The sequence below is a fragment of the Misgurnus anguillicaudatus genome, chromosome 20, assembly GCF_027580225.2.
Source record: "Misgurnus anguillicaudatus chromosome 20, ASM2758022v2, whole genome shotgun sequence".
NCBI classification, from domain to species: domain Eukaryota; kingdom Metazoa; phylum Chordata; class Actinopteri; order Cypriniformes; family Cobitidae; genus Misgurnus; species Misgurnus anguillicaudatus.
Window position 1 is genome coordinate 27092328 of NC_073356.2, and position 13393 is coordinate 27105720.

Consider the following 13393-nt stretch of genomic DNA (forward strand, 5'->3'; position numbering starts at 1 on the left):
AATATTTGACCTAATGTTTATTCAGCACTATTTCATGAACAGTACATACAGGAATGGTCTATGAGACACGAAACAATGAACATTATTAAAGACACATCACATAATCACATACCGTAAAAATAAACGCCACCTCGCTCTTTCAAAATTACACTTCAGTTCTCATTTCTCACAAGTTCCCTCTTTCACTTTCGGTTTACCTTCCCCTTTCATCGGTTTTGCACCATTTGTTACCTTTGTCCGAGATATCTGCAGGTTATTTGAATATTAATCCTATCCCTTATTACCTTTAAAATAACATCAGAATTGCACATGTAAAGACGCAGACAACATTTATGAGCTGTTTAAACACAGTGCAACACCTGAGGGCAATACAATCTAAGCTGCTTAGGCTTAGAATCTAGTCCACATTATTGTATTTTTAGTCTTTGTTTTAAATCAAAGCTAAATAACTTTTAAAATAAATCAAACATAGTATTCTGTAGATATACTGAGTGTTAACTGATCATACTTTTTAAAACACAAAGAATCATATATACAAAAGTCATGATAGAAAGAAAATAATGTCTATCTAACATCACAAAGACCACAATAAACATTCACAAAGAGACTAATGGCATGCATCAAATGATGCTGAATAGCACACAAGCAACCTGTTGTGTAAGAGAGATCTGAGGAAAGTTCGCAAAACATGGTTTGAAGGCCATTATCTACTTATTCATCAGTTTTATTGAAAGGTTCAAATGAAAGGTGCTATTCTAGTTCTGTTGGGGTTAATGATCCCTTTTATTCCTAAAAACAATTTTTTAGACTTTCTAAAAAACTAAATTTAGACTTTCAACTATTGCATCACCTGACCCTTGACAATTATTTATAATTTAACACACAGACACTCAACACGTGCTTATGAAACCCTGCAGGCATGTGACAACAGATACTTAGATTGTATCTTTATCTAAAAGCGAAGATGGCCAATGTTAGTCTGTTAAACTCGCCGCAAATTGTGAATCTGTAGGGCAGAGGTCCTCCCTCTCTGTTTTTTTCTCTTCATCCGTCTCACTTTCTTCCATCTTGGTGTTGTTCTGGTTGGAGATGGGCTCAGAAGATGGTGCTCCAGCGTTTGGGTGGAGAGCGAGATCTGCTTTCTCCCTGCAATTGGAGAAAACCAGCAGCGTCATCATAATATTCTCAACAATAATGTTGCAAAGCATAATAATATATGCAAAGTTGGCATCAACACTGCCTCAATGTTAGTTCTCAAAAATATATGCTAAAGCTTGCATAGAAATAGCAAATAGGCATCAGGAGATTTCGGGTGCTGTTTGCTAAGAATTACAGAGGAACCAAATGGTCAACGTCACCACTAAAGCATTTATTATTGAAACTGACAATGTTGTTTCCTCCATAGGAACTTGATCAGCAATGACTGTGCTACATTTCACAAAGAGTGATCTGTGCACTCGACAGTACGGTTTAATAGCAAAATCCAAGTGGAAAGCCAGCTTCATTGCATCCCCTGTTTGGTAAAGATTGTCATGTGCAAAGGGACAAAAAGAAGGAAAGAAATTAGGTAAGAATGGAGATGAGGTAGATGATTTAAGTAAAACATAAACATCAAGTCATGCTGTATATCCAATAGAACAGAGTTTTAATCTAGAAAGATTTTTCTTTTAGATCTCAATAGTATCAACTCTGAGATGTTTCCCCTAAAATGCTTTATGAGAAATAAAAAAATAAATAAAAGGAATATTTTGGAGGAATTTAAAGGGGCCATGGCATGAAAATCTGACTTTTTCCATGTTTAAGTGCTATGATTGGGTCCCCAGTGCTTCTATCAACCTAGAAAATGTGAAAAAGATCAACACAGTAACTTAGTTTTGGTAAACCTTTTTCTACAAAAAGGTTGTTGAAATTGAGCTCTCCTTATGATGTCATAAGGAGCTCTTATTAGAATAATACCACCCCTTAATCTGCAATATCCAACCACAGCACTGCCATTTAGTGCAGAGAAAAGCACAATTGAGTTTTAATTGCAACAAACCACCATCATTGTGATCAGTGTTTGAATTTCATCAGCTCATTTGCATTTTAAAGGACACACCCAAAACGGCACATTTTTGCACACACCTACAAAGTGGCAATTTTAACATGCTATAATAAATTATTTATATGGTATTTTGAGCTAAAACTTCACATATGTGCTCTGGGGATACCAAAGATTTATTTGACATATATTTTGGCCCCTATGTTTCTGAAATATTTGAGATCTGATTTTGTAGTCTAAGCAAATCCGAGCCTCAAGCCTGTTTATCAGGGGAAACATCTAGAGACCTTGCACTCCACCTTATCTCACTGCTATGTACTAAAAACAATTGAGATAATAGATCTCATTTGTGATTTTCCTGTCCAATAAGACTTAAAAAGTGATCAGGACTGTATACATATATAAAAGTACCATGTGCACCATACACATGCAAATATGAACATTTTAATGCACGCTAGGTATCTCAATCACCCCTAAATGAACTTCAAGGTAAGCAAGCGATATTCTAATCTATTGAAAATCAAATCTTATTGAGAATCTTACGAAGCAAAAGGTTTGTCAATAGTGTATGCCATGCACCTGGCAATGCTTTTATGGTATGAGACTCTCACTGAAACCGAACCTACAGTAAGCAAGGTTAGGGCATACGGAAACTTTCAAGGCAAAAATAATATGAGACTGGCCTTCCTTGTAAAGCCAAACAAATATTGATTTAGAGACCCAAGGGAATGAAACACCCTTACAGACAACCGAAAGTGTGCACAGATGACATAATAGGTGTGATTACTGTGGACAGAGACTGATAGTATTGGTTTTGTTGGTTACTTGGAATCACTCTGGGACACACACAGGAGCCAATAGCCCCTATCATTTGAATATACTTTTACTAGAGAGAGATTTGTAAATGGTTTCTAAAAAGTAATTTCTGCTCTATGCTTTTAACAAAAGTTATAATAGCTTTAAATGCAGCTTAATGTTGAAATTACTTTCTTTGAATGCATTTGCATAAGTGTACATCAATCAACTGAAATTATATATAAAAAAATAATAATAATAATAATATATATATATATATAATTTATTTTATATTATACAGTACAGCCCTCTCTGAATAAGTGCCATGAGTCATGACCTATAACAAAACTACATTAGGTCATCTTTTGCTAACTTACAGTGTATTTCATGATAAAAAAAAAGCATGGCTAGTTTTTAAAAAATCTGCATTTTTTTTCAAGGGATAAATCCTATAGCAACATCAGTTTTGTAAATATTTCTATCATTCTGCCCACTTCTACTTATTTGTTCTTCTGGTCTCAGAAGCTGCTTTTAGGCTCACCAGGTTGAAGATTCGGGAGAGTGTATTCTGTTCTCTTCTGCGCCTGCGTGGGGATCTAATGCTCTCCGAGGCACTCGGTGATGAAGAAGCCTAGAAGACATAGTTTATAAACACACAGAGTCTATGCTAGCTCAGTGCACTGTCAATGAATACCATATTTACACAGTGTAGTATCAAACTAATCATTTGTGTACTTGTCAGCTGACAATGCTTCAGAATTTACAATGAAGAAATTTAGTTGCTCAGTTCATCCTTAATTCAAACAGGAAGGATTAATTATACGATGCACAGTAACAGATGTTATACTGTATGCAGGAATGGCTCAATAAGATAGCAAGAGTGCAGCATTAGAATTTAGTTGTTCAAATAGGGAGCTCAGATGCAAAAGCCACTAAACGCCACCTCTGTCAAAAATGAGAATGATATTAACCGAATATCATCAAATACTTCAGCTTCAATTCTGCTTAATTCTGGCTTAGGCTATTTAGAAATACCGGTTTGTTGGCAGAATCCATTAAGAGTTTTATTTACAAGAAAACATGTTTGACGCACTTCAGAGACTTTTACATCTGAGCTCTTTTTATATATGATAAATCTCTATATGAAGAAATTGGTTCCAAAATGCGATAAACGTATTTTAAAAAAATATATTACCGCCAAAACCAGTATTGTATCTGGTCAGTATTAAAAAGTAAATTCTCCATTTTACGCAAAATCCGATATCCGCTGTGTTATTTTGTCATCTTTTCTCCCTTTTTCCCAAACCGCGACAAAAGTCCTCCTTCTCTGCAGAATGCAATAAATCCGCTCAACCAATCACAGCGCACCATTCCACGCATTGTAAACAATAATGGCAGCGCTTTGAATACACACGGAATCCTTTTCCTAATTTATTTGGACTTCGTGATCAAGAAACAAACAAAAACAAAATAGTAATTTTGATGGCATTGATAAACCTGTGGTGGTTTTCTGTAGCGAGGAAGAATCGTAAGCCATCAAAATCGAATAATTTACGTGAGAGGCACTCGGTCGAAGGAAAAATGCCGGCTGTTGCTTGTTTTCCTGACAGCATCAAACTTCTGTCATGCTAACACATTGACCACAGGGGATCTTATGGAAAACTTTCCATTATTTTACTCAAAGTCAACGAAAATCAAACAGGACCAAAACATTTTACAGCTGATCACTGTCAAAAAAGTTCAGCGACGACGTCTCAAGGATGACAGCAGCAATGACAGTGTTCTTAAAATGTCAAAGTAAGTGTTTTGGTTAATGCCATTAATGATTATTTTTTTAATCAGTGTATACCACTAGTCAACTAAATGAATATAACATGGTAAAGATGTATGCACCTTTATATATTGATTCAATAGATTTATAGCATTTTGCGAAAAATAATCAGTTTTTATAATAAATCTTTGAAAATCAAATTATGGGTTTAAATTTTTATGTTATTATAACCTAAAGATGCTATGTGAAAGTTTGTAACAGAAAATAGTGGTTTTCATCTTGTCACTTTCTTGTTATAGAAAACAAATTTTTACCCAAATTATTCAAAATTGATTTTTTTTCATTTTGGAACCAAACTCTTCATATGTTTCTGTCTCCATCTGTAAAGAGCACGAAATGCAATATTTATTAAAACGACTCTTAAGTCATTCACGACTGAGGTTATTTAATGCTGCACGCCTGCTTGTCACATGAACCTCAAAGTTTTGAGCCTGTGGAGTTAAACAACATGCAATTAAAACACAGGGGCAGTAGTGAGTCAATGAATCAGGACGTATTCCAACCCGGTGACGAAAAGGGAGGGGTAGTTTGGAGCATGAGTATATAGGTGAAGAGGTAAACACTGTTTGAAGTCCCCTAGAGAGAAAGCTGCATTACCGGCTGCGATTCAGAAAAAGACGTGCTGTGTCAAAGTCATCAAGAAGCAGAGAGTCGCTCTGGTTTAAGAAAAAATGCGTCAAAAATCAGGGCGAAAGAAATATAGAAGGAACAAAGCACGAAAGGAAGAAAAGGAGAATAGTTGAATAAAGAATGACAGAAGGAAGGAGGGGAAGAAATGCATGGAAGAAAGAAAGAAAGACTTTTAATAGTCCTCTAATAATTTTAGTACCTGAGATCACTCTTTTATGCAGTATAGCACAGCTTAAAGCTGCTGAAATGTATAATAAATTTGAATTATAATAAATGTTTTAGGCCGTTACATACATTTTGGCAATACAGTTTTTTTCTGCTACGAAATTATGAGTGCGTTTTAATGCAATAAATTGAATAATTAAAGGACAAGTTCGGTATTTTACACTTAAAGGCGGAGTCCACGATGTTTGAAAAACGCGTTGGAAAAGGAGACGGGCCGACTACCAAAACAAACTTATAGCCAATAAAATTAAATCAAATGCCGGGTTGCGTATGTGTGGGGCGGGTCTATCAACAGAAGGTCCAGATTCTATTGGGGTAGGGGCGTGTTTGTTTAGGTGATTTCAAATATCAACATTGGCTTTCAAACATCATGGACTCCGCCTTTAAAGCCCTGTTTTCATGATGAAATACGTGAAACTCACCGAGTGGTCAGGGGCGCTCACCGACACGCCCACACAAAAACCGCCGCAAAAGACGCCCTCCAACAGGTTTTTTACCGTTCGTTGTAAACATGTGGACCTATTTTTCCAAACGCCTCACATCCGTATATTCTTCCGTTGAGAGCTTGAATAATAGACACTCCAGCCCAGTTGGTGGCGATAATCTGCCTTTGCCAATTGCAAGAATACAAACAACGTTCCCGGTGCGGAGTAATAACATACCTCACAGCACATCTAATACAAGTCAATGGAGTTGGATAAAAACTACGATAAAACCTGTTGGAATGCGTCTCTTGCAGCGATTCCCGTGTGAGCACACCAGTGAACACCCCCGACCACTCGGCGAGCCCCACGTCTTTGTAAACGAAAGTTTAATGCATTTTAGGAAGGATTGTTCCAGTGCACCCATTCAGCCATTGTAGAGGTGGGAGGTGAAACAACAAACACCCGAAAATTCTCGGGCCAGCATCATATGTCTAAATTTCTGTCAAAACCGTTCTATTTCATCATAAACAATCTGAAAACAGGGCTTTAAGTGTAAAATACCGAACTTGTCCTTTAAATAGTCTGCATTGCAATGTGGTCCAATATATTGCAATAATGCATGACAGAACATGTTTAAATGTCATGCATGTCACGAACAACGAACACAGGTGTGCTTTAAAGATCGTTTCAACAGGTTAAAAAAAGACCGAATGAAGCGCAGTAAAAGGTTCAGCAGCTGCTATTACTGAGTGCATTGGTTAATTCACAAAGAAGAGAACAAATTAAGTAACATGGCAAATCTATTAGAAACAAAACATAGGACAGGAAGACTCTGCGTTCAGCCAATCAAATCTGTGTATGTGAATGTAAACATGAATCACTTCAAACTCAAGTGACGTACCAGACCCAATAGTTCTCTCCACTGCACATGAAAAAAAGAGAGCATACAATTATTCATTCTCTCCATAAATAAATCTATCATTGTATTGCTGGATATGAGGGGGCATTGAAAATGTGCATGGGTCAAATCCATTCTACTAGCTAGGAAATACTGTATTGTTCATACAAGGGGCTGGTTGTAACCTCGCTGTGAATAGGTAATGGTGTGTTACACTCGTGCATATTCATTTATCCCCATTTCAGAGTTTTCATTGCAGTTAGTAAATTTGAAACATCTTTGGAATGATGAATAGTCCAAAAATAAAAGCATATATGAACAAGTAAATAAACTTGCATGTTAAACATAATGTTAAAAATGGTAGCAGTAAGAATGGGATGAGACTTACCCTTGACTTGGGGCGAGGAGAGGAAACCTTCAAGGAAACAGATCAAGACTTTTACTCACAAGTAAATTAGGATTTTAGGTATTCAAAAGGCAAACACTTCCACAGCTATTAATTTAGAGGCCTGAGCACCAATTGCATCAACCAGTGAAATCCAAACACGATAAGCAGCCCTTGAAAAAAGACTTTTAATTTTGAAACCCAAAAAAAATGTTTACAGGGGTCTACTTTCGGATGAAGTTAAGGATTCTGTACGCCTCGGATGAATAATGAAGAGGCAGAGACTGTATCTTTTTAATGAGCAAGCCAGCAGAATAAAAGAGCGACCATGCAACTACTGATTCACAGAAAACCATTTTTTAATTTAGGACATGAATAATGAGAAAACATTGACAATCTTCTCCGGTTTCCACCAAACTGGCTTTGTGTTACTAAGAAAATTAATATAAGATTGTAAGAAGTGTTGAGGTCATGGCATGTTACAAATACACAGAATTTTGTATAACCTAAGATGAGAAAAAGATGGTAGTGATGATGCTACATGTCAGGTGAAATTTTCCACACATATATGATCTGAAAAGTGACTTTCAAAGCATCCTTTACTATGGAGCAGAAGATCTAAGGCTAGTAGTGATGTAAGTGTGTGTAATGTTTTTCTGACAGAGAAACAAGTCTGGACTATAATTGTAGTGAAGAAAACACGGACGGCATGTTAAACATGACGACAACCTTGGCAAGACACAATCTGACATTTCTAGTGAAAACAATACTGCTTAACAACATAAGGTAAAGCTAAGGAGATTAGGTATGTGGTGAGTTAGTTGGCCCAAAAAGTAATTGTTTTCTATTCCTAATAAGATGATTTGGCGCATGCGCGCTTTTCACGGCTCGGTGCTTTCAGTAAACAAGTCCCTGCATCATTAAGCTAAAGATAAATATAGAGACAGGTATGAAAACATCATTCTCCTTTCTTGCGAAGAATTGATTTTTTCTTTCCTTGGTTTCACATCACACTTATGGATACTTACAAAGCTCCTGAAGAAGTGCACCACGGGATTGACATCTCCACGGCGACGGGTTGAAGAGTGATGGGGTCTCTGTGGAGAGGAGGAGAGGTGACCACGAAATGAGCCCTTTAAATGAATACAGATGAATAAATAAATATGCTTGACTAAAGTCAAGTTATGCAAAAGAAGTATTCCCATCCAAAATATCTTAAAAGAGCTGCAGGATCAAAAACATCAAAGTATGAAAGCATAAGCACATTTACTGTAGTAAAACATGGTTAATTTTCGAAAGGCAGTAAATGTTTTCCTCTTCATGCCAGCACATACTTATTCATATTTACAGATCGAAACGCAACTGTTGACTTTTATAAGTAATAGATAATCAGAGTACAGTTGTAATCATACAGTACGTGATTTCCATACAGTTTGATTCATACAGTCCCCTTTGCATTAATAAGGGACGGCTATGTGTGTCAGGTACGCGCGATGACGCAATTGTTTTTCATATTAAGCCTAAATAACATTAAACCGAGTGCATGCATTACCCACAGGCAAAATAACAATAATGTGCACACCTTAACACTTACAACACAAATCGCAATTAGCCAACCGGAATATCATTTGAGGTCAAAGGTGAGAGTGTGCGTCATACGTGAACGTTATCTGTCGCTGCATGAAATTAAATTGAATACATTTTAATTCAATTAATGACAAATCGCGGTGAAAAGAAATTACTACATTTTGTATCAATACATTTTGTAAAAGTATTTTTTATTAATGAATATTCGTTGAACGTTAACGTTAAATAAACATTTTGTAAAAGTATCAATGCTACGGTCCAACTCGGATGTTTCCCAGAATTAATGTCTGGAAGGGCACTGTTTAAATACTACGCTAAAATGTTTAAATGCCTAGTAACATTAAGGTTTTAATTCATTTTTTTAATTTTACTAAATACGTTTAATGTTACTTAATTCAGACATTATTTCCGGATGTGGGAAACATCCTAAATCCGAGTTACGCAACTGTGTACAAGCATAAAAAAATACATTAGGCCTAACGTTAGCCGTTGATGGTGTTCATAAAATATTTAAAATGTTATTATTAGACCAACGTTGGTGTTTTTATAAAGTTAAATATTTTGTATGGTTTTAATATTAATATACCGCATATGCACATGCAATATTAACATAGTATGTTGTTTGTGATTTGTATGAGAATTGAGAGCGAGGAGGTTTATCGTTTGGACAATACGGATAAAGTTTTCGGATTGATAACGCGCCATCTAGAGGCAATAATTAAATCCCAATTAATTTCCACAACAGCACTATTAATTATAACACAAGCACTATAACCAACTGCTCCTTGCTTTGATGAGAAAACTGTTTCATGTATTTAGTTACAATAAAATAATAAACCTTAGCAATACCCTGCTAAAAAAAACCTATAGACACCATCACATAAATTCTAATGGAATACGGGCCAAAACACACTACAGTCAGTGTATTGGTCTTTGTTGGTCTCTAATGGTATGTATTGGTTCTATTGGTTCTATGTATTGGTTCTAATGGAATATGGCCCAAAACACACTACAGTGTAAGCTAATGGTTCCTATTGGTATTTTAATGGAAACCATTAGAATTTTCTGTAATGGTTTTATTGTCTTTTTTCAGCTATAGTTATATAAAACTGTTAGGTGTCAGAACTTTTATATTTGTAGAAACAAGTTGAAACCAGACTCAGAAGACTGTTCAGACTAAATTCTCTGTACAATTGCTCCATGAAATGAAACTTGGAGAATCCTTTTGGTATCTGGTAATATAACTTCACATCTTGTACTTCACTGTGCAATCTAAGTACGAAAAATGGCGGCAGAAGAGCTCAAAACTGTACATTTATTTGAGCTTTTAAGATTTGATAGATGTGGTACCGAAAACCTGCCAGGACAATAACTGACATTTTGAGTGATACACATTTAAATAATGTGCACTTTAAAAAATGCTGGGTTATTTTCATTTAACCCAATGGCTGGGTTTGTCCCCTATTGACCCAATGCTGAGTGAAAAATAACCAAACATTTTTTAGAGTGTAAGCAACATGCATAATGGCATCATGCATATCAACTAGTTTGCATATCAGATGCATTTCCCTGTGCAAGCTATTGTTTGCTATCTGGTTTGTTGAAATTAATAAATAAAATGTGAACCTTGACCAGAGTAAATGTTCTGAAATGTAATCTGAAAGTTAAATAAATGTGCTTTCTATTGATGTATTGTTTGGACAATATTCGGCAGAGATACAATTATTTAAAAATCTGAGGGTGCAAACAAATTAGAAATATTGAGTCGGCTTTAAAGTTGTCCAAATTAAGTCCTTAGCAAACATCTACTGTGACTAATGATAGTTGAAAATGTACAAAATATCTATATTGAACATTATCTCTACATAATATTGATAATTTAACCAATACAACTTTTTTTTTTTTTGCCGCAAATAATGTGCTACTGACTGGTTTTGTGGTCCAGGGTCACAAATATAATTTAAAAAGTTTTTCTAAAGTTGACTCATCTCAAGATCCATCTTTTCTTGTGTCTGTAAACTCATCATCTGTATTATCTTCTTATTATTTACAAACCCATGTTACCCAAGCAAGTGAATATTAACTTACAGTATGCATATCTTCAGCTACTCGATCTAGTGCTATAATACCAATAGTTTTATCCAATGGCATGATGATGTTTATAAAACACATAAAAGTCAAATGAATCTGCTTATTGATGACTTACCTTTCCCTTCCTCTTTTTGTCCCCTCCAAAGAACCTGCCAATTTGATCCAGGAGACCAGGGGCCCTCTTCTTCCTGCCCAGCCCAAAGGGGCTTTGTCCAGAAGTGCTTGCAGTGGCCATTCTAGGAATCGATCTGTTTAAGGTCTACAGTCTGGACGGCCCAAAAATGTCCTTCTCCGTTCAATCCGAAGTCCGCTCTGTGGACGCTCTGCAAAGCTTCTCGATAGTCTTCGGCGCTTCTAAGGAAGAAGGGCTGGTCTTTGAAGGTGTCGTCCCCTCCGTTGCATGGCATCACGGGAGATGAGGTGGGTCTGTAATAGCGTCAGTGGTTCTGGTCTGGTGCCAGGCATTCTTCAGAGCCTCGGGTGCCCGTGGAGGGTGTCACTACCCTGCTCTCTGATAAAAGGGGCTGTTATTGTTCTAGGCCACATCTGCCCTGACTTGGGCCGGGCACAACAAGGCCTATCTATCAGAAAGAATCACAGCGCAATGTAGAACGGTTTTTAACACAATTAAGCTATTGTTGTGATGACTCATGTTCATTATACAAATAGTTTACATTGCGATTTAACATATGGCATGTGTGCAGCACAAATGCTTTGTAATCATTAAAGTGGGCGCATACTTTGTTTACTTTTATGTTTCATTCATGTGATAAAGAACTTCTCCGAGTTTAAAATGAAAGACACACCCTGATGATGTCATGCTACAGTTGAGGAAACACTCCTTACTTTTTGTTCATTGATAAATTTTATTGTAAAGCATCAGATATGTACCCGGATAACCATCCTAATTTGTTTTTGCCTACTCTTTTTAATTTCTTTAAATCTTAAAATATCCACAAATTAAAATCATTTTCGGTAACTCAACAATTCATTAACCAACCACAGTGTTTGATGTGCTCAACAGCATGGTGCTCAACAGAGAATTCAAATGAATACATGGACAAATCCTGTAGCTTGAGTAAAGTGCTGTTGGGTTTAGCATGCTTTCTCAATGCTTTTTTCAAACAATTGACAATTGTTTGTGCTTTGCATTTGACCGTAAAACAAAGGCCTTCTGTCTTCTGTATTGTATAAAAAGTCTATTTTTACTTATTTATTTTATTCCATATTATTATTTTTATTATTATGCTGTATTTATTGCCTTCATTGTTGTACTATCAGTGGCCAAATTCCAATGTTGGATTTTATAAATGAAGGCTTTTCCTTTGACCATGATCATCCAGCTGCCTGCGAGGATGCGATTCTGTGTTTTCCTCAAGGTTATTAGGAAATTCATTTGAAAGTAAACCCAGCAATACTACTATACAGACATGCATAATATAAAAATAATGAGGCATATACTGAACCTCAAAAACACAAAGAAATGATGCACCAGAGATTGTAATGATATGTCAACACATCTGACATCAAGACTTAGCAATCAGATCTAGACCAATGTTAAAGTAATGCCATGTTTCTATCCAAAACTAAGGCTAAAATAAAAAGTTAGCCTTACTGTAAAATTTTTTTCATGCTTAGTAGATTTAACAAAAATAAAACGAGTAAACTGTATTAAAAACTTTGAATTCTTGTTTTTAACCAAAAAATAACATAAAAATGTGAGTAATTTGAGTAATTCTAAATAAACAAATAAAATCAACATCAACAAGTAAAACACCATCAAATTTTTAAATATTTTACTATGTTCTTTCCTCAACTTTAATTTAATTAATCTCTCACCTTCTCTCTTTTTTCAATGCGTGCACTTTTAATCTTTGTAAAGCGCTTCTTGAATGTGTTAGCATTTAGCCTAGCCCCATTCATTCCTATGGCTCCAAACAAAAGTGTTATTTTGTGCCACCATACTTACTCGTGTAACTACTCATGTAACAGTCTTTAAATAGGGAAAAAATGTAAGTGTTTGGTTATCTTCTAAATTCATCCCTGTTTGGAGCCATAGGAATGAATGGGGCTAGGCTAAATGCTAATGCATTCACAAGACGCTGTACAAAGATTTAAAGTGCACGCATTGAAAAAAGATAGTATTAATTCGTTGAAGTTCAGGTAAGAACATAATAAAATATTGAAAAACAGTGGTGTTTTCCTTTAATTTTATTATGTATAATCCACTTAAATTTGTAAGAAGGAAATTAACTTAATAATTTTGTTTTGAAACTAAATAAATGATTTTGTTCAACATAACTAACTAGGCAGTGGACTTGTAGTTCCCAGCATGTTTTGCATGGGACTGCATTTGGAGAGTAAAATTTTAAATTAAACACTATTTTATGTGTTTTTAACTAAAAAAAAAGACTTGTTAGTGTTTATTGTTCATTTATCTTTGAGATTTAGAAGAGTTTATGTTTCTTCTTTTAGTTTTGTTACC

At 35.6% G+C, this 13393-nt stretch overlaps 1 protein-coding gene across 4 annotated transcripts; it reads right to left on the reverse strand.

Annotated features, from left to right (window-relative positions):
- On the reverse strand, positions 1-11294 carry mbpa (myelin basic protein a). 4 transcript variants are annotated; one of them, XM_055220119.2, is made up of 6 exons: positions 11024-11294; positions 8259-8327; positions 7234-7260; positions 6849-6869; positions 3378-3467; positions 1-1146 (listed from the first exon to the last, which is right to left on the reverse strand). In XM_055220119.2, exons 1-6 carry the CDS (start codon positions 11141-11143, stop codon positions 1096-1098), a joined length of 378 nt encoding a protein of 125 aa, XP_055076094.1. In that variant the 5' UTR covers positions 11144-11294; the 3' UTR covers positions 1-1095. The 4 variants fall into 4 exon arrangements, with proteins under 4 accessions (XP_055076094.1, XP_055076092.1, XP_055076095.1 ...); XM_055220117.2 differs by having other exon boundaries at positions 8259-8363; positions 11024-11287; XM_055220120.2 differs by lacking the exon at positions 6849-6869 and having other exon boundaries at positions 11024-11293.
- Positions 11295-13393: the final 2099 nt, after the last annotated feature.